Here is a 21,934-nt window from a genome sequence, read left to right on the forward strand (position 1 = left end):
CCGGAGATGGACTTGGGATAAATTTGTCAGTTTCACGGCCTTCAGCCAGGCTGAAGCCGAGCCTGTTTGTACCTTTGGGCTCAGATTGGTCCAGAGCCAAACCAGAACCCAGCCATGCACTGGTCCCTCACTTCTTCAGGGGTTCTACAGTATCTCCGGGCTACCTTGCTTGGGGACATCAAAGACACCCTTCTGTTCTAGGTCTTCCTCAGGATTTCTGGTTGCTGAGAAGTGAGCCAGAGCCCACATTTCCCCACTCCTACCCAGAGAATTTGGGGGAACCGTTGGTCAGAGCCCCCAGGAAGGCCCAGAACTGACAGTCCTCCCCAGGGGCCACAAAAGTCACTATGGTTCTCTGAGTCCCTGCAGATTGAGCGGGCGGTAGGCACAGCCGACGCCCCCCTATCTCGTCAGGTCCCCCGCATTCCCCGGGGCCTCCCTTCTTCAGTCCCCGTCCATCTCCAGACCCCTCCCCCAACTGCGAGCTCCTCCCCCGCCACGGCGGGGTGGGGGCGTCGAGGGGGCGGGGCGCCGCGCGGCGGCCGGCGGGGAGGGGGCGTCGCGGGGCGGGGCTTGGAGGCGGTGGCTGCGGTGGCTGCGGCGGCGGCGCGCGAGGGTTCGGAGGTACCAGCAGCGCGCGGCTCCGGCTCGGGACGCCTCGGGCTCGGGCTCCGGCTGCGGCTACTGCAGCGGCGCCCGCGCTCCGGTGCGCTCCGCCTCCCGGGCCCGCCGCGGAGCGCAGTTCGCGCGCCCGCCGTGCGCCGGCCGGCTCCTCTCCCCGAGCCCGCCGCCGCGATGGGAGCTGCGCGGGGAACCCCGAGCAGCCTCCGCCGGCTGCCTCTGCTCAGCGTCCTGCTGCTGCCGCTGCTGGGCGGTGAGTCGCGGCGAGCTGCGGGAGCGGGGCGCGAGAAGCGCGGGAGCCCCGCGGGCAAAAGGGGACACCGGGGAGGTGGCTTTGGGTGGCTGGGCCAGGCAAGACACTCTGGGGTGGTGGCGAGGTCTCGGTGGGCGCGAGGTCTCGGCGGCCGGTTTGGCTAACCCCCCACGGACTCGCTCGGGCCCCTCTCCGCGCCCGTGAGGACACGTTTCCAGCCGCCACAGAGTTTTCCCGGTCTGAGCGGAGAGTTTGCTCGGGAACTGCCGGGAGTTGCCGGCTCCCGGGCCCCGGTGGCGAGTTTCTTTTCGGGAGGGAAACGACTCCCTTCTACTTGGGGGGGCGCGGTGAGGTGGCTGGCGGCGGGGGAGACGGAGTTCCCCCAGTAGTCTCAGCCTAGGTGAGGGGGGCCGGCCTGGGGCCGGATGCGGGACCGACCTGCGACGCGCAGAGCGCGGAGCTTTGTTACCTACGCCGGCCAGACGCTCTCGGCTTCCCTCCTCCAAGTTCCCGGGCCAGACTGGGACTCCTGATGGCCCTGCTGGTGAGGGCGGAAGAAGGGGAGAATTAGGGGCCGCCCCGTCTCCTCCAGTTCCTGGGCCCGAGCCCTGAGCCCACTCCCAGCCGGGTCGAATCTGGGGAGCGGAGAGTCCGAGGCTGTCGCGGTGACTAATGTGTGAAGGCCGCTGCCAAAATCGGGCATGGCCGGCCTGCAAAGGTGCGGACGGGGTTTGTTCTGCTCCTTCCTGGATTTCCATCCTGTCTCTCCGCACCGAGGAAAGAAAATCTCTCATTCTACGGACAGAAAGGCAAAAAGAGTTCATTCTGCCCTTTCTTGGAGGGCCTCAGCGTTTTGATGAGGGTGTGGCCGGTATCTACAGGGCAGACAGGACCCGACACTCCCGCTCCCCCCCCCCCCCCAGCCTTTATTTCCTGACTTGGTCACACCTGAGAGTCACCAATGAGGTGTTGAAGTGCTTTACGGGAAAGCACCAAGCTACCTGCACACCCCCAACAGCCTGGACTGGAAATATGTCCCCCACAACACACACACACATATTCTCTCTCTCTCTCTCTCTCTCTCTCTCTCTCTCTCTCTCTTTCTTTGGTAATGATCCTGGCAGCAGCCCTTTCTGGAGGAACTCTGCCCAGGACACCTGGTCCTAGCTTATCACTTTCCTCTTTCTTGGAAGAGTGGCCATAGAGAGGGTGGGGGTAGAGAATAGCCTTTTCTGACATCTCCCTTGGCTTGCCAGCTGTTGGGAGGTTCTGGTGCTTATGGAATCAACATCTCCCCCACCCCTAGTTAAATGGAGAGGTAATTGTAACTCAAGACGGAGAGGTAGGAACAGGCTCCAGGGATTCGTAGGAGGTGTTTCTGGAGCTGCCCTGTGTTCCTTGTGATGTGTAGGGTGGTTATTGCTCATGGCAGAACCCACATCTGCTCCCAGAGGAAGTATGGAAGTTTTTTTGCACAGCCAGGATCGGGGGCCCAGCCATATGGGTGAGCAGCTCCAGCTCCCAGGCTTCCCAGGTCGGTGGCTGGGTTTGGGTGTGTGCGTCGCCTGATTTGGCTGTCTTCCCTGCTGATGTTTAGAGTTCTGGAGTCAAGGGGAGATTCTGGTGGGGACTGGACCCTTGTTCGTTCAACAAATGCTAAATTCCTAAATTCCTTGTGTGAGAAGATGACTCTGATGTTAATCGATGTTAATCCGGTGACGGGTGTTTAGCATAGAGGGGGGTCTTGGGGGAAGTTAGGGCAGGCAGGCTGAGGGCTTGGGACTGGAGGTCTGGAATCTCCTCGGGGGGTGGGGAGATGTCTTGTGCTCAACAAAGGAACATTTTAATGAGAGCCTTAAATCAGTTCCACCAAATGTGCCTTGGTGTGGAACCTGTCCATGTGCTGTAAACAATTTCAGCCGAGGCTAAGGCGCCTGCTGTCTTCTGGTGAAATCCGGGGACTCAACCCACCCCCAGACGGCATGACTTCAGGGGGCAACGATTTTTTAATAGATTATAGTAGATTTTTCCATCTTACTGTTTAACTGTGTAATTAACTGGAGTTTTAGTGAGACGCTGCTGTTAATAAGGCCGGAGTGAGGGACCTACTCTGGCTAGGTTTGTGGATTAGACCATTTTGAAGTTTGGGCAATTATGCTGTAAATGGCTGAGTAGCTTTCCAAACTTTGAGATCCCTGTTGTGATAAATGCGGCGGAGGGGGGAAGAGAGGGCTTGGTGTTGAAAATCTGGGAGTCTTATCACCAGCTGTTTGAGTGGTCAGTTGTGGTCACTATCTATCACCATTCCCATCTCCCCTCTCTGGGTTCTTCCTTCCAGGCTCTTGTGTCTTTTGGGCAGATTGAGTTGTCACATTCAGAGATAGGCTGTCCTGCGGATTCCTTGAGGCTCTGCAGCCTGTAATTCAGGCCTAGGAGTTGCTTTTATCAGTGATGGGTTTCCTCAGTTGTTGGGAAGTACCTGCTGTGGGAGGGCAAGGGTAGTCTGTGCACATCACTTGCTGAGGGATCTGATCACACTCCTGGTGTTCAGAGCGGGGCTGAATGGTGGAGAGAGCTGTGCAGGCTGTGTATTTGGCAAAACAGCAACTTGAAGTCTTTGACAGGCCCGGTGGCCCTGGGCAAATTTCTTGACCTCACAGTTTGCCTCCTCTGTAAAGGGACTTAACTTTCTGGAGTTGTGCAGAGGGTTAAATGTAATGAAGTCTATAAAGGGCCCCTTTCTTGTTCCTCCCTCTCCTGGGGTATGCTTCCCACATACCTTTCCAGCCTCACAAGTCACCCCCAACCAGAAACATTTTCCACCTACTGGACCTTCCATTCCAGCCCAGCTAGTCAATTTACCATCCCCTAAGACGTGTGGTTTCTCAGACCTTTCTTTCCTCTCAGGCCAGTCCTTGGTATGTGTTGCCTCCCCCATCTCTCTCTTGCCCGGCCCCACTTCCACTTTTGTCCCCAGAGCTGTCCCATTCTCCTGCCAGAAAGACGCCTGTAGAACTTTTGGACTCTGTCATTCTTAGGACATGTCCATATTTTTGTCCCATTTGAGTTTTAACTTTCTTTCTTTCTTTTGTTTATTTACTTTGAGAAAGAAAGGGAGAAAGCCATTAGGGAAAGGGCAGAGAGAGAGGGAGAGTGAGAGAATCCCAAGCAGGCTCTGCGCTGACAGCAGCGAGCCCATCGCGGGGCTCGAACTCATGACCCGTGAGATCGTGAACTGAGTTGAGGTGGGACACTCAGCTGACTGAGCCACCCAGGTGCCCCTCAAGTTTTAACTTTCTAAAGTGCCCCCCCTTGTCGAATTCTTTACAGTATCATTTAAAATGAGTCCTTTTCTAGGCTTATTAAAAATGAACCTTTTGGGTACAAGGCAGAGCAATCAAGGGCAGAAGTAAACATCCCCTTTACCTCCGAGGTGTTGGGGGTCCTGTACTCTTTCCACCTTCTCTGGGTTGGGGCTGCCTGTTGTTCCTCCTTGTACCTGCTCTGCCAGGACTGAATCAAGGGGTCAGACCATCGTTCCCTGTTTCTGGGCTGTCCATTCTTTGTTGATGTGCTAGGGCTTCTGGCTTTCCCCAGACATTCTGGGCAGGGGCAATCACTTCTACATGTGAAGCTGGCCTGCCTCAGAGTCAAAAACTGGGAGCTGTATAGGGGCCATTCAAAATAAGGCCCACAGAAAAGTGGCACCAACACTCCCTGGGAGCACAAGTCAGAATTCCAGCCTGCATTTAATAAGCTCCCCAAGGTGGGGCACCTGGGTGGCTCAGTCAGTTAAGCATCCAACTTCAGCTCAGGTCATGATCTCCTAATTCGCGGGTTTGAGCCCCTCTTCAGGCCCTGTGCTGACAGCTCAGAGCCTGGAGCCTGCTTTGGATTCTTTGTCTCCCTCTCTCTCTGCCTCTCCCCTCCTCTCGCTCTCTCTCTCTGTCTCTCAAATAAACATTAAAAAACATTAAAAATAAGCTCCCCAAGGTGACTGTACCCCAAAGTTCCAGAAGCTTTCAAATTAGGGACCCTGAATCTTGAACAGTATTTGAACATTTACCTTAAATAACTTTTAATTCATGTGAACTCTGGTGTGACATGTGCACTTAAAAATTACCTCACCAAAAAAAGAAAAAAAAATTACCTCACTTTGGGTTGAATTTGAGTTAGATTTTGTCAGGAAACCTGTCCATTAAACGTGTGACTCCAGAAGGTGTGCGGCAGTAAGTGTGATATTCAATTCCTCCTGGAACCTCAGCTTTTCCTCGAGGAGCGTATGTCTCATTTTATAATGAAAGTCAGCGGAGAAGTTGGATTTGTTAGGCAGAAATTTCGTCGGTGGATGACTTTTCAGGAATACATTTGATTCATAAAGGGAGGCGGCGTCTCTGTTGGGCTTTGGCGATGGTTGTTGAATCTTTGGAAGACTTCATGTTTTGGAGTGAAGGGGTTTGTGTGTTTGTGTCCAAGCCAGTGGGGCTTCTGTGAGACTCATCTGGGATGGACGTTGGCCGGTTCCGACTCTAATATTTGAGCCAAGAGCAGTTTGGGGCCAGGGATTCAGTCTTTGGTGTTTTCCTGATGGAAGAAAGGGTCATGAAACAGGGCTGGGTGTCCTTGGCCTGCATCCCTCAGCCTCCTCTGCCCTTCCTAGCCTCAGTAGCATGCTTTTCTGCTCTGTGCCCCTGGCACTACCCCTGGCAGAGCCACATGGAGGGGTTACAGGTTCAGGGCCACGCTTGCTGGGGGGCGGGGAGGGCGGGCTCTAGCCTTGCCTTCGAGCTGGCTGCCTGCCTCTCTTTTGGATTCCTGCTCTGGCCCCCCCATCGCCTGGTCCTTTTGTCCCCAAAGCTGCCATGGTGACTGGGTTAGAGTCCTGTCTTGGGGTTCTCTGAGTTCACCGCTGAGTGCACATGTGGCCCTGCTGAGCCCCTTGGCGCTTTGGTGGAGCTGGCACAGAAGCTGCTACAGCTAGTCAGTGGTTTGAGGAAGCCCTCTGCAGTGTGTCACTTTTTCCATCCTCTTCTCTGCGTTCAGGCCTTTTCCCTCCCAGTAATGCTACACAGGCAGCAGTGGGGCAGGGAGGAAGCTTTGCTGGAAGGGCTGACACGCGCAGGCGCCTTTCCCCTCTTGCAGCTTGGATTGGGGTCACCAAGCTCCGGTGTCCCTTTGTGTGATGACACTGACTGAATACACAGGTGAGTGGAACGCAGTCTAGTGGGTGTCCTGTGGATCCCAAGTTCCTGCCAGAAGCTTAGACCCCGATGAGCAAGGCTATGCAGTTGCTGGGTTAGGTGGGTATTTAATGGCTGGAAACTAGGTCCGGAGTTATGGGGGTAGGGACTGTGAGTCACACGTTAGGAAGATGTAGATTTCTGGTCCAGAGACCACCAGGTAATACAGAAGGAGGGCAGGTAACCAGAGGACCTATTTAAACTTTGAGCTGTCTGGGCCTTACGGTCGACCTGGTCCTGGTTCAATTGCTGCCCATCCGAATCATCGGGGAAGGAGTCAGAAAAGGCATTTTCCTTCCTTATTTGTTAGGTTCTGTTGTAATTTTTGAATAGCCAATCCAAGCATGGCCCACATCTCAAAAGGAAATGGCATCTTAAAATTGCTTCCCAGGAAAAGTAAAATAAAATTGTTTCCCAGGAGATTCTTACCTACATTCAGGTTTGAGAACCACTGGGTTGCCATAAGGAGTTTGTCCGTCCAAAGTGGAGGCATGGTGATGAGAAAGGTTGGTATTGATATTGAGGGGCTTAGGATGGGGTCTGTTCCAAATGTATTTGAGTGTTTTCTGTGGGTGAAGCTGTCTCAGGTGGGGTGGGAGGCAGGAAGGAGACACGATAGAGAGATGTGAATCACGTCAACTGCAGCAAAAGACACCACTTGGTAAAATGCTGAATAGAAGACCATTCTAGAATGTGTAGGAGAGTAAGTCCATGATGCAGGCGCAAAAGGGTAGTAGAAGGGCTTCAGAGAAGAGAGAGCATTGAATTGCTAGTAGATGTAGGCTGTGGTGACCGATCAGAATGACAAAAAGGCATCGTACCAGGAGTCTGAAAACTTAGGTGGTTCTTGTCTAACATCACACACATCAATGTATGATAAAGGAAGAGAAGCGACATCTGTGGTCCTGTGACACCTGCTTTTCTATATTCTGGTCCAGGCTCAATTGCCTCCTAGCCACATGACCTCGAGCTGGTGAATTAACCTTTCCGAGACTCAGTTTCCTCATCTGCAAAGTACAAGTGCTGAGGAAGTTATGATGTAGTACTCCCACCGGAGGTGGTTGACCCAGGGGTGCAGTCCCTCTGGTCAGCTCCGATGTCTCTTTCCAGAGACTGTCCTGACCCTTTGTCTCCTCTTAATGTGTCAGCCTTTGTTTCCAGTCCTCGATCCCTAGCATGGTTTGCAAGGCTCAACAAAGTTGCTCTTGACGGGCAGCTTTAGAAATGGTTTCCTCATTTGAGAGCACAGATTGTCTAAATGGGTCTCAGTATTCCAACAGCAGCTCAGAAATATGAGCACGGCCACTTCACATTTTCTGGTGGGAACTCTTCCCCCTCCGTCCTAGTACCAGATTCTCCCAGGGTGCTCAGTGCTGGTGTGGGGTCACCATCTCCGTCGGCATGCTAATGTTCTTCTGGGGAGAGGGTAGGAAGCTGTGCTTCTTGCAGCTTAGGCAGACTTTTATGATACCCAAGGGAGGGGCTTTGGTCATCACAGAATGGCTGTGGGGTTTCCCTAGTCAGTTGCTCTGGGTCGCTTGGGTGAACTTCTACCAAATACCATGGGGAGGTTCCCAAGGTACGATGTGGTCAGGGATGGAGGGCTCTCCCCTGTGGGTGGTTAAGGAGGTCAGAGTAGGCAGTAGCATGCACTGCTTTCCCCCCAGGAGACACACTGGCTCTTTTTTGCCCCTTCTGGGGCGCCGTTGGTGAGGCAGTGAGGAGAATGATTGTTTCTTTGGGGCATGGATGGCTGAGATGTCCCAGCAGCTAGCTCATAGAGTGCCCTTGTGCAAATTAGAAATAGGCACCCTTTCTCCAAGTGAATGCAGCCCTGCATCAGGACGCAGGGCAGCCAAGTCAGGCTGTGTGCTGACAGCTCAGAGCCTGGAACCTGCTTTGGATTCTGTGTCTCCCTGTCTCTTGGCCCCTCCTCTGCTCGCTGTCTGTGTCTGTCTGTCTCTAAAAAATGAATAAACATTAAAAAAATTAAAAAAAAAAAAAAGGACACAGGGCAGTATTTCGGTATTAACACCTTGGCTGGGCATCTTGAGCAGTGCACAACCTGAATAGTCATATGTGGCTGTCCCATTGGAATGAGTGGCTCTTTGCTTCTCAGCTGATGGTCCAAGATGATTTTGGTGACCTCTAGTCTAATACTATGTTTTAGTTGAGCCATTTTCACTACTATTCGCCTCCCTCCTGTGGTGGTGGGGTGGGACACTGCTGCTCTCATCCCACACTGTAGAAGCCTGGGAGGTGGGGGCCCCAGTGCTGTACCCACTCCATATTATATGTCTGTAGCTGCTGGGGTCTTGGTCTGTGTCTAGGCTCCTCCCCTAAGCCAAGGATTTTACTGCCTTGCACATGCAGGCTTCTAAAGCCTTATGTAATAATTAATAAAGAAGGCTGGCTGAATCTTCAGGGAAGAGGGCCTGCTCAAGCCACATCTCATTAAGAAGTATCAGGCTTGCCTGTCTCCTGTGTCCTCTTTCCCTCGGCACACTGGGAGCCTCCAGTGGCTCCAGGTAAAGTGTGTAGGCTTGCCTATTTTAGAGGAAATCCTGCAAGAGTGGTGGTATCACTTTAGTAACAAAGATGGGTGTTGGTGGGCTCGAGTTCTGGGTACCTGGAGGTGTGAGGTGTACATCCCTCCTGAGGAGAGACTGGGAGGGAGACATGGGCCCTGCTCCCACATTTGCCACAGACTTCTCATGTGATGTTGGGCAAGTCCCACCTTCCTCTCTGGCCTCAACTTGAGGACACAAGACCTTGGAAGACCTTTAAGGTGGTTGTCTTTGGGGCTCACCCAGCGTTGCCATATACAACATCCAGCTGTGTTTATTTTTTTTTTTTAATTTTTTAAATGTTTATTTTCGAGAGAGAGAGAGAGAGAGAGAGCACACATGTAGGGGAGGGGCAGAAAGAGAGATAGGGAGACGCAGAATCTGAAGCAGGCTCCATGCTCTGAGCTGTCAGCACAGAGCCTGATGTGGGGCTCGAACTCATGAACCATGAGATCATGACCTGAGTCGAAGTTGGACTTAAGTGACTGAGCCATCCAGGTGCTCCCAACTGTGTTTCTGTTACACGTTACACGCCCTCCTCCTCACCCTTGGTTTTAGAGAGAGGACTTTAAGGGCTGCATTTTGTTCTGGAGTCTCTAGTGCGTGGGCACAGATGTGTTTAGACTCGATCAACTGGTGATGTGGGTATTAGGGTTTAATTCTTGGATGTGAAGGGGAATGGAGAAGTTTGAGTAAATTTTGGAAAGGTTTGGGAAAGAATTCTTACGAAGAAAAAAAAAAGGAAGAGTTTTTATCTGAGTAAAAGAAGGCAGAAACTTACCTGGTTGGTCCTCAAAGTACTGGAGGGACTAGTGCCTTGGTGAGAAACACCTTTTCGTTTGTACAGAAAGGGGGAACCACTGAAGGGAGCCTTTAAGCTGGAAGGAGGGGCTGGGTGTGCTTTGGGAGAGCCTCCTCTGTAATCCCAACAAGCGGACCTACCTTTGCAGTTGACAGAATGCTTTTGCTCACACTGACGTTCGATCCTATTCCCAAGGCTCACAGGTATGCAGGATGAGGGCGGTTGGGTTTTTTTTTTTGTTTTGTTTTGTTTTGTTTTGTTTTTTGGTGGGGGGAGGCGGGGTAAAAGGATGGGAGGCATTTGACAGGGAAACTGAGGTACAAAGTATGATCCACTCAGGACTGCAGAGCTGGTAAACGGGAGAGCTGATTCTGTGCTCTCATATATCCTAGAGGCTATGAAGTGTTACACACACACATGCCTTGGAGTGGGGTGAACTCAGAGTGGGCTGAATGTGGGGGAGTGGATTTGGCAGGTGACATAACTGTCTGGGTGGGGTTTAGGAGCAGTCCTGTTAGAGGATCGGGAGCCTTTGCTCTTTCTGCGTAAGGAGTTGTATCAGTAACTTATGCATGCAGAGATCTTTTGGGCCACAGCATTCAAGATTGCCAATTTTTCTTGCTCTTACAAATTTTTGTTGTTGTTGTTCTTACAAAACAGCAAGGTTGAGGTTTTCAATGGTCCATTCAGAGGCTTGTGTACATGTTAAAGTTTTTAGTTATGGTCAGGCTATGTAATCTAGAAGTCCAGAACACCGTGCCCGAATCCCCATGATTTGAGCTTTTCTCATGAACCTCTGAGTCCTCCATCTCTTCCGCCTGGTGCTTCTGGAAGGTCACGGGCAGTTACAGGCCCTGGCTTGCAGGTGTATTGCCACATTCCAGACCAGTGTGCCTGCTGGGAGTTGCACACTAAGGTTACGCTGTGGTGGAGACCACGTAGGTGGTAACAGAGTCATCACTGCTGTGGATAATAGAGTTGCTGCCTCTAACTACTTTTGTACAGATGGATGAGCCCACACTTGGTGGTACAGGCCCTGGCACATAGTAGGGACATGATGGATGTAGGTTTCCCTTTCATGTCTGACTTTGGAGGCAGGTCTTTTAATTTTCAAGAGATTTCAGAATTGCTTGGACAATGACCAATGACAGTCGAGGAGATGTACGTTTTTTAGTGCCAGGTACATCTCCCTTTAGCTGAGCTGTGAACCGCTCTTGGCAGTCCTGCTAAGTTTGTTCTTCTGCTTCTGAAATTCTAGGATTCCAACATGGGAACCTGTATCCTATCATTGAAGGGGACAAAGTGGTATTTGGCGTTCTGATTCTGTTGTACCTCGTCTGTTCAAAAACAAGAGAAGGTTCCTTTAGGTCAGCAGGTCCTTAAAGAGGGGATGTGCTAGGATAGCATGTGAGATCCCAAGGTCATTTCCAGCTACCTGAAAAACAAAATTCACAAACAAAGAAAATGGTTGTCTTGTAGCCTTAGAGGGGGAAAAAACCAAACCAAAACAAAAAACCAGTAAGAAGTGCTGTTGGTCTCACAGCTCCAGCTACAAAGAGCAAACCATCCTATCTGTTTGGTTAATTTAGCAGATTAACCCGTTGTTAAACTGACCAATTTAGAAAATGCCCAACTTGCAAGCAGCTTTGTGTCTGTGATCCAGCCTGTGATCCTGCCTGTGATCCGAGCTCCTCCTCCACCGCAGGGGTCCGGGCCTCCTGCGGGAGGAGCTTCCAGGGGGAGGAGGGGCTGCTGGGCCCAGGAACAGCCCCGGGGGGCCTGGAGGAGGATCTCTGTCTGCTCCTTACCACTCCCCTCTTTCTGAAAACTCCTTAAAACAAAAGACTTTTTATTTAGTAAACACACACCCTGCCTCGTTGAAGTGTCTTGAGTTTGTTGGTACAGTACAGGCCGAGGGGTGGCGAGTTTTCCCTTCATTGTAAGGGACTGGGGTGCTTCTCTGGCCTCGCATGCCTTTTTTTCCCTCTCTTTACCTTTGTTTCCGGGGCCATTTGAACAGGGTCTGAGAGGTCCTGCAGAGCTGCCTGCTGTGTCTCTCTCCTTGAGCCTCCCTGTGAGACTTACTTTCCCGGGCCCCCCTGGAGCTGTTGCCAGCAACCCAGAAAGGAGGCAGGGGAGCTTGGGCCAGCCGGGGCCGGGCTTGGGTGGCACCCCTCTCTGTCCCCTTCCCACCCAGCCCAGATCAAAGGAGCCCTCCTCAGGGAGCGGGGAAATACCTCTCCCAATAGCCCCACCAGTGAGTAAACATCCAGGGCCTCTTGTAGCTTTTGAAGCGGGGTGCTGCAGGCCTGGAGGAATGCAGAACATTTCACTTTAGGAGTGGACTTAGGTTTCCACTGCTTTCGGTATTTGCAAATTTGAAACAAATGCCCTCATTTAGCAGCAGGCAGGCTGGGCAGTAAACGGGGGCTGTTTAAGGGCGTTTATGGCGGTCACAGGTATTTGTGGGTAGAGGGACCCCAGCAGGTTTGGAAAAGGACAGAAGGTTTATGGTTAGGTGGGTTGTACAAAGACCTCAGCCAGGTCTCTGGTGGAGGGTTGTTGTTAGGTGGGCTTTGTCATAAAAAGCATTGCTGCCTCCTGCCCACCGCCCCCCACCCCCCCCAGGAAGTATCTCTTTCTGGCAAACAAAGGGGGTTGAGATGGTGTTTATCCCCCTGAGGCTGATGCTAAGGGCCTTGTCCCTCTCCCCTCTAGTTTGGCTGCCAAAGTATCAGATTTCCAGTGAACCCTTCCTTCTTCCACCCCCGCAGCTTGAAAGGCTCATTAAATGTGCTTTATATATAACAAGTTGGCTGAGAGGTTCCCCCTCACTTCCAGCCAGTTTTGTGAGGAAGGAGCTAGGAAAACCTGTTTTCCTTTTGTTGTTGTTTCTGGAAGTAGATCTGTGAAGGAGCAATTGCAAAAAGACCCGGATTTTAGCAATCAGCCAAGCAAGTGTTACTTGCCTTTGATGGGACTGCTTAGCTGGGGATGGTCTGCCTGAGGCCTGCTGGGTGCCACCGCCCCCCTCCCCAGGAAATTCAGAAATTATTTAAGAACTGAGTTCTGGCTTCACAACTTGCTCCTGAGAGACCCTAGGTCTGTTCACCTCTTTGAGCCGCAATTTCCCCTTTTGTAGGAGGATAAAGGTAATAATACCAATCCCGTGAGGGTGCTTGTAAAAATTAGGTGAGATAGTACTGTCTTTCATCAAAACTCTAAGGTGCTTATTTTTCAGTTTCACATCTTTGAAACCGGATGGTAACACGATTGTGTGGTATTGTGTCCTAGTTTAACTGGGACCATTTCCTTTTCGTGTAACACAAAAAACTGTGCATCTTAATGTCGGTGGCATCTTTGAAATTCATGTGTATGTGAAGGACTTAGTCTGTCTTAGAGTGAATTCTCAATCAAAGATAGTTTAACGTGATGACAGTGATTTATTTACAGGGCTGCTTTTGTTTGCCACCCACCAGTAACTTTCAGTAGAAACTATTTTCCTTTTAGTCTGGCACATAAATAACAAATGATGCTTAAGGCATAAGGCATCATGCTAGGTTGTGTATGCGTGTGAGGGTGTGTGTGTGTGTGTGTGTGTGTGTGTGTGTGTATGTATGGTGGGTACTTTAAGTCCTTAGAAGGCAAGAGATGTCTAGAAAAGGAGGTGGATGTCCCTAGGAGGGCAAACAGTCTATTATGGAAAGAAAATGCCTCTCTGATGGTCGAGTCTCCATTTAAAAAGGCTGAGCTATTCCTGGGGGAGACTAGAGACTCACTCCAGGAACGGATTGTCTGGTAGGCAAGTTGAGACTGAACCAGAAGAGAGTAATTAACAAGGCAAGGGTGCAGAGAAGCACCAAAGAGGGGGACACAGTAAATGCCAGGCACTCAGAGGATGGAGATGTGAGTGGGGCAGGCAGGAGACAGACAATGGTGGTAGCATTTTCTTCGCCTCCCAGGCTGCACAGTTGTGTGGGGTTGATCCAAGCTTTGTGGAGACAGCGCTGCTGTTCCTTCTGCTTTGTGCTACTCAGGCACTTACTCAGTGGCACCTTTTCCCTTCAGGATGGAAGTGGCCCAGAGGCTGAGGAGCTCATCCCTTGGTTGAGTTCTGGTTAATTTGATGGTAGCATGGATTAGGTGTGGGGTTGGGGTTTAGACTGTAGACAAAAAGAGAAAGATATGTCTGTTTTATACGTATTCGTGAATGTCAAGAGCAAAACTCCCCCCCCCCCCCTTTTTAATAGATTGCTGTGTAGATTTGTGTTCCAAGCCTTCCAGATGTTCACTTCTCTAGGCTTAGCCATTCTACCTTATAGGGGTTTCAGAATGCATTCTTTTGGTGTTTTCTAGAAGTTTAACTCTTGGTAGCTGTGCCCAACTAGGAAAGGGGCTGGTTAATGGATCACTTTTGGAAGGCAAGAACTCAGAAGTCGCAGGGTCTAGGAGACCCAGCCCTTCTATGCGCTTTTTTTTTTTTTTTCCACTTCTGTTGGCTTCCTTTGGGAGTGTTTTGAAGAAGAATAAGCTATTGTAGCTGATGTGTCTTGAACAATCAGGAGGAATGGTGTTGAGGTTAAGAAAATTCCAGTGCTCTTTTCCTAAAAGCCTTTGATGTGCCCGTAAAGGCATTTTTGATGATAAAAACTTATTTGAGAGGCCCTTTGAAACTCAGTGTGAATTTTCTTCTGGGGAAGCCAATCTTCCCATCTTCTCTGTCCTGTGAGGATTGAGAGAGGCAGTGGTTCTTTTCAAACCAGGTCAACAAATACTTTGAAGCCTTTTTATATCCAAGGCACTCAGAGAGATACCTATGGGCCCTCAGTTGACCTGAGTTTAGCCAGTTGCCCAGTTTGGGTCTAACACTGCCGGTTCCTTATTTACATCCATGAGCAGAAGAGCCGAGGAGGACTTGGATGGACCTATGTGGGTCTCTTGCCAGCTGCTGGCCTTGGGGGTGATGGTTCTGGCAGCTGAATTAACAGCTGCTTGTTCTGGTCCAGGCGGCTGCCTCAGCCCTGGGGAGAGGTGTTGATCAGGCTGATGATCAGGCTGACCGGGCAGCAAATCCCTCTGAGCCCTAGGTTGGAAGTAAATGAGTTAAAAGTTGCTCTTAGACTCCTGACAACTAGCTTTCAGTTTTTGCAGCCAACAGAGAACTCTGAAAACAGGGTGTAAATTGGGTTATTTACACTGCCTCAGTTTTTGTTGCTTCCATGAAGTTGGTGAAGGAGGGCATGAATCCAAGTGAGCTTTTCAGGTTCTTGGTCGCCCAGTTCGGCAGGTACCTGGCATCAGGTGAAGAGGAGGTGTGGGGGTGGGCGTGTCAGGGTGTAATACCCTTGAATGCAGGATGTGTGGTGACCGGACAAGCCTTTGAGGTGCCTGGGACCAGCCCCTTTCATTAGATCAAAGAAATACCTTTTGTTTTCCCCGCTCACACTTTCCTCTGCCCCGGAGCCAGAGTTGTAAAGAGGTGGAGTTGTGAGGGTCTGCATCTGGTGGCGGGGGTGGTGAGTGGAGTAGGGGGCAAAGGGGACGGGTCTTCCCTCATGCTGAGCACTTCCTGCCCTCTGCTCCCACTGCCCTGGGTGTGCAGGGGTCTGCCTGGGCTAGCCTGGGCACCTCAGGCTCTGCTGGGCCACTGCCCGGTAGGGCCCTGCCTGAGCTGGGCTGTAAGCTGGTGAAACCAGCCACACAAAGACGGATTTCACTCCAGGCTAAGTGTTTTGTTGCTGAATCATTTGCATTCATTAAAAGTAGTGAAGGGCGAGTGATATTTAAGGCAACACGACGGGTTTGCTGGAGGCCTATGCCTTAGAACTTCATTAAGAATTCTTGGGGCGGGGGAGAGGATGGGTGCAGCTCATTCAAAGCTTACTTAACTTCTGGCTGCTTTGGGCATAGGCCAGCTACTAAAATATGAAAAATGTTTGCCCAGCAGCCCCCAGAGCTTGGCCAGACTGCCCTGGCCAAAGAAAACACACACTTACAATTCATTATTTAGCCTCCTCCTGCGAGCTTGCTCGTGTCTCTTCCTCCCATGGGACCTTGCTGAGTAGGGGGCACAGGGGGGCGGGGAGTGCAGGAAGACTCCTACCTATTTTTAAGGGGAAATTTGGCGGAAAGCAAGCGCTGTCTGTCCCCCCCCCCCAGCCCGCCCTCCCTCCCCCCTCCCTTCCCTAGGTTATTTCTCTCATTCCCTACAGACAGATTTTAGGATGTTTCTGAGGATTTGCTATTTGAAACAGCACCGTCACAAATGTCCTTGTACCCACCTTTACCCTTATGCTTGTGTGTCTGTAGGATAAATTCCCAGAAGTGGAGCTGCTCTGTCAAAAGATATGGACATATCAAAGTGGCGTGCAACATTTCGCATTTCTGTAATTTTTCTCAGGAGGGAGTTCATAGCTTTCATCAAGTTTCTGAATCACCACTGTGCAGTAGGCCTGTGAAAATCACACGGGGTAATGTGTGAAAACTGGTAAGCGTGGCTCAGGTGTGGAGCATTGCCAGGGGGAACCAGAGAATTTACTGGCTAGGCTGGGACATTATGAATAGCTATGCCAAGAGAGCCACGTAAGTCAAGGTTGTTCTAGGTAACTTGGGAGTGTGGTAGCCCATTGCCCACCCAGCTTCCCATTCCCTCATTTCTGAGGCCACATATGGCCTTTCTTCTACACCATGCCGCTCTAAATTACCCGCTCCTCTCTATTTTCCATTCTGTCAGATGTGTTCTGTGGCCCCCCAGCTTGACAATGAGCTTAGTAGGGTGGCTTGAGTTTCTGTCGTCTGTTTTTCCCCAAGCCCAGTGATGCTATCCCAGATGGTTGCTCAAGAAGTTGGATTCTGCAGATCATAATCCTAGTCTTGGAAGCAGTTTCACTTTTCTGGACTCCATCTCTTCATCTGTAGGATGAGAATGATAATGTCCACCTCATATGGCTATGATGAGAAGGTCTTTGCAGTAAAGTCTGTGTGGGGGCGGGGGCGGGAGGGGTGTTATGCTGTTGCCATTGTTTTGTGGCGGTGAGCTTCAGGGACACTTACAACTTCTCACTGACATATATTTGGGAGCCTTTAGGCTCTGCAAGCTGTCTGGTTTTTTTTCCCCCGCCTCTCCCTTTGTTACTCTCCCCTTAATTGCTCTCCTATCTGTTCCCTTCCCTTCTATCCCATGCCCGTGGCTTAGTTCAGCCCTTGTCATTCCTCCCTTGGAAGACTGCTGGGGAAAAAGAAGTGATTTTTTTTGAAGGCAACCTCTCTCCCCCAGCTCAAAAACATCACGAAGATACGTACTTTATGCAATCTGAGATTTAAAAAAAAAAAAAAAAAAATCAGATGAGAAGCAACAAAAAAAGTCAGATGAGAAGCAACAGACCAAGATGAAAAGGAAGCCGACCAAGAAGGGTGAGGAAATAGGGGACTGGCTGAGATAACGAATAAGTACAAGGAAACAAAAATGCAATAGCAGAATTAAGTTCCCAGCGTAATCTTTAAAGGGCCTCATGGGCACTATGATTAACCTAATCAATGCCATGTTGTTGGTAGCTCTCAGAATTCAGAGGAAAAAGTGTAGGGACATGAAAATGATGACAAAAATAAAAAATGTGATAATTACAGAAATAGATTCAAGATGCTAAAAAACAATGAACAAGGGCACCTGGGTGACTCTGTTGGTTATGCGTCTGACTCTTGATTTCGGCTCAGGTCATGATCTCATGGTTTGTGGGTTCGAGCCCCATGTTGGGGCTCTGTGCTGACAGCTCAGAGCCTGCTTGGGATTCTCTCTCTCTCTCTGCCCCTCCCCCTTCTCTTTCTCAAAATAAATTTAAAAGTTTTAAAAAAGTTTCATGCTTTTTTTCCTGAGACAGACCTAAAATAGTGACAAAGTTTGCTTTCTTGTTCTTTTTCTAACTTGAGATGAATAGCCTAATTTATTTCATTATTTTTTTTTTAATTTTTTTTTTATTTTTTGGGACAGAGAGAGACAGAGCATGAACGGGGGAGGGGCAGAGAGAGAGGGAGACACAGAATCCGAAGCAGGCTCCAGGCTCCGAGCCATCGGCCCAGAGCCTGACGCGGGGCTCGAACTCACGGACCGCGAGATCGTGACCTGGCTGAAGTCGGACGCTTAACCGACTGCGCCACCCAGGCGCCCCTATTTCATTATTTAGGAAATGATTTAAGATTATTAATTTTCTTCCAAACACAGCTTTGAAATTAATTTGAAATGAAAACGTGTAGAATTGATAAGTTAAGGTCCTTGCCTGGAAAAAAAAAAAAAAAACAACAGTAAAAAAAAGCTTCGGCAAGTTCAATCAAGAAAAAGAAAAGGTCAATATTAGGTAAACCAAGAAAGGAAAAAGAGGCTTTAGCCTCATTCTTGGCTTTACAGCAATTTCTTGAGCACCTACTAGGCACCTGGTAGACACTGGGGACAGGCAGCAGGGAATGAGCTGGATCTCACTGTTCAGTGAAGAGGACGTACGGAAATGTGTAGTGATAATCACGCCTGTGATCATCACGATGGAAAGATTAAAAAAATTTATCACGGGTTACCATGCCATGCTAAGAAGTCTATGCAAGGAAAACAAAAATTACGGAATTTTATTCAGAAACCAATAGAATGACTAAATAGGCCAGTATCTATTGAAAACAATTGAAAGGTAATAAAAACAGCTAAACAAAACCCAAAACTGTTATATCTGAAGGCGCTGACAGGAAATTTCAAAAATTGTGGAGGATGGGGCACCTGGCTGGCTTAGTTGCTATAGCATGTGACTCTTTTTTTTTTTTTAATTTTTTTTTTCAACGTTTTTTATTTATTTTTGGGACAGAGAGAGACATAGCATGAACGGGGGAGGGGCAGAGAGAGAGGGAGACACAGAATCTGAAACAGGCTCCAGGCTCCGAGCCATCAGCCCAGAGCCCAACGCGGGGCTCGAACTCACGGACCGCGAGATCGTGACCTGGCTGAAGTCGGACGCTTAACCGACTGTGCCACCCAGGCGCCCCTAGCATGTGACTCTTGATCTCGGGATCGTGAGTTCGAGTCCCACATTGCGTGTAGCAATTACTTCAAAATCTTTTTTTTTTTTTTTTTAAATGCTGAGGATATAGAGCCTTATGATGCAAAGGTTGTCATCCAGCCAAGGAACAGATGGATGGTCACCCCCCACCTGTCACAACATTGATATAACCTTGCTTCTAAATGCTGACTGACAGTGCAGAAAAGAAAAGCAGACTGCTCAGAGAAATATCGATGTAAAAGTAATATAAAATACTGTCAAAGTGAATCTTATAATATGTTACAGGATAACATACTATAAACAACTAACCGATTTATTTCAAAAATGCATGGGTAATTTAATCAAACACAATTCATTAATATAAGTCACACAGTGATGCAGTTGTGTCAATAGATTCAAAAGTGACATTAGATACAAATTAACATCGGTTCTTGATTTTTTAAAAATTTATTTTATTTTAAAAGTTTATTGAGAGTGCTCGCTTCGGCAGCACATATACTAAAGGTTTATTGAGAGAGAAAAGCAGGGGAGGAGCAGAGAGAGACAGACAGACAGACAGACGCAGTCACTGCAGAGCCCCATGTGGGGCATGATCTCATAGTTTGTGGGCTTGAGATCTGTATTGGGCTCTGCACTGACAGCTCAGAACTTGCTTGGGATTCTCTCTTTCCTGCTCTCTGTCTCTCTCATTCTCTCAAAATAAATAAATAAATACAAAACATTCAAACCACAGTCAACATTATACTTAAAAATGAAACTGTAGGTGGGTGATGGGTACTGAAGAGGGCGTCTTTTGGGATGAGCACTGGGTGTTATATGGAAACCATTTTGACAATAAATCTCATATATTAAAAAAAAATGAAACTGTAATGCTGTTCTCGTTAAAATAAAGAAGGCAGAGGTGCCTGGGTGGCTCAGTCGGTTAAGTGTCCAACTTCAGCTCAGGTCATGATCTTGTGGTTTGTGGGTTCAAGCCCCATGTAGGGCTCTGTGCTGATAGCTTGGAGCCTGGAGCCTGCTTTGGATTCTGTGTCTCCCTCTCTCTCTGCCCCTCCCCTGCTCACGCTCTGTCTCACTCTCTCTCTCAAAAATAAACATTAAAAAAATTAAAAATAAAGAAGGCATTACACCAAAAAAATAAAATCACTATTTTAACATTATTCTGGAAATTCTAGTTGAATTAATACTGTAAGAAATAGGAAAGTCAAAATAAAGTTAATGTCTTTTGCAGATGGCATCATTTTTTTTTAAGTAGGCTCCACACCCAACATGGGGCTCAAACTCATGACCCTGAGACCAAGAGTCACATGCTCTACCAACTGAGCCAGCCAACTGCCTTGATTTTTACATGTATAGCTCAAGTATCAACTGAGAACCATTAGAATCAACAAGAGAGTTGGCTCATTTGGCCAAATACAAAACTACACAAGACCCAGAAATTTTGCTACTTATCAGCAAGTAACCTTTTAGAAAATACAAAGAAAACACTTAATCACACTCACAAAAATCAACAAAAATATAATGCTCCAGGCATAAAGCAATATCATGGAAACTATATGTTGATGGGGTCAGTAAATTTCATCTGTCTCCCCTCTGAATTTGGAACCAGTGGAGGCAGGGATGGGGAAGACAAGACAGACACAGGAATTGGACAGATGAAAATCAATGTATCATCTTTATTATTGATAAAGGCTAGGTTGAGGAACAAGATTTAAATCTGAAGAGGATAAGCTTGTCTGATTCATCCCTGAATGTGTGTGTGTGTGTGTGTGTGTGTGTGTGCGCGCGCGCACGTGTGTGTGCATGTGTGTATGTGTGTATGGTGTAGGCCTATACAAAATGTGTCTTCCCTGCAGGGCGCGGGTCCCCTAAGTGGGTGGGGGAGGAAGGGTTAGAGCCAACATGGAACATGGCAGGGTTGGAGCCTAGAGCCTAAGTGGGCGGGGGGAAGAAAGGAGCCTACGTGCCCAATCAGACTCCCTGAGGTTTATAGGAGTGGCATACCACTGGCACCCTCTGTAATGCAATAGAGAGGAGTTATTCCTTAAGTCTTCCTCCTTTTGCTCTCTGAAGTCACTGGAGCTTAAAGGCCCTGTCCCTATATGCCTGGGGGTGTGAGCACCTGGGAGTGTGGCTCTTCCCTCCAGGGAATGGGCAAAGCTCTAGGTCAGTGATTCCTGCTTCCACTTCACTGACCACCCTACTCCTTTGTGGATCCTTCTAGGACACCTGGAGAGCGGGGTAGATTTCTCCCTAGAAGGCTCTCAAATGGATCAAAACAGGATAGTATTTAAATGAATTCTGAGGAACTCTGTACCCAGGGGTGAAAATTCATTTCCTATCTATTTCCTAACCCAAATCATATGCAAACACCTTTTCTTCTGAGAATTTACCAGCTGAGAACAGGAACTTTTTTTTTTTAATGTTTATTCATTTTTGAGAGAGAGAGCATGAGCGGGAGAGGGGCTGAGAGAGGGAGACACAGAATCCGAAGCAGGCTCCAGTCTCTGAGCTGTAGCACAGAGCCTGACATGGGGCTCAAACCCACAGACTGTGAGATCATGACCTGAGCCGAAGTTGGATGCTTAACCAAAGGAGCCACCCAGGTGCCCTGAGAATAGGAACTTTCATTGCTTTGTTCACTGCTGTATTCTATTCCCAGCACTTAGAACAATGCCTGGCACATGGTAGGCATTAAGTAACTTAATGCCCATTCTTAGGAGGGAAAAGTATAACATGTAATGCAGAAAAGGCCTTATAGTCTTGATCTTATTGTTTATAAGTAAATAAGGAAAAAGGTAGACAACCAAGTTAAATAGGAAATGGACAATCAAAAATTCAGCCAACCAATAAATACATGAAAGATTGCCTTATCTTGTTAAGGATGAACTAAATGTCTCCAGTGAATTGCAGATTGCAACAAAGCATTATTTCATGTCTCTCAAATTGGCAAAGATTAATAAGTATCAGGGTGGTAAGGCTGCATAAATTGGCACAACCTTTAGAGTCATTTGTCATTTATCAAAAACTTGAAATTGTATTCTCTTTGGTCCAAGCTGGGGGGGGGGGGGGCTCTGTTTCTAGGAAGTATCCTGCAAGCACTCGCATTATCAGTGTGCTTAGGTGCCTGTACAGAGAAGTTTAGTTGGAGCATTGTTTGTAATGGCAAAATATTAAGCCATCTGAATGTTCATGATTAGGATGCTGGACAAATAGATCATGGGTCATTGACACAGTGAAATAATACACAGTAGTTGAAATGAGTGAACTAGAACCATTTAAACAGACATGGATGGGAAGATATCTGTAATTAACTGTAAGGCAAAAAAAGCAAGTTATAGAATAGCCGGTGTTAGGCATTGCATTATGTCCTCCCAAAGGTTATGTTCAAGTCCCAAGTCCCAGTATCTGTGAAT

General features: G+C 48.8%; 1 protein-coding gene across 1 annotated transcript in view; it reads left to right on the top strand.

Annotated features, from left to right (window-relative positions):
• Positions 1-564: 564 nt before the first annotated feature.
• PTK7 (protein tyrosine kinase 7 (inactive)) overlaps positions 565-21,934 on the top strand; it is a 63,312-nt gene continuing 41,942 nt past the window's right edge. Inside the window, exon 1 of the mRNA XM_058734019.1 lies at positions 565-874. Coding sequence (XP_058590002.1) covers positions 796-874 — 79 coding nt within the window. The 5' untranslated portion in view covers positions 565-795. The remainder of the gene's footprint in view (positions 875-21,934) is intronic.

The sequence above is a fragment of the Neofelis nebulosa genome, chromosome 6 (genome assembly GCF_028018385.1).
Source record: "Neofelis nebulosa isolate mNeoNeb1 chromosome 6, mNeoNeb1.pri, whole genome shotgun sequence".
Taxonomy (NCBI): Eukaryota; Metazoa; Chordata; class Mammalia; order Carnivora; family Felidae; genus Neofelis; species Neofelis nebulosa.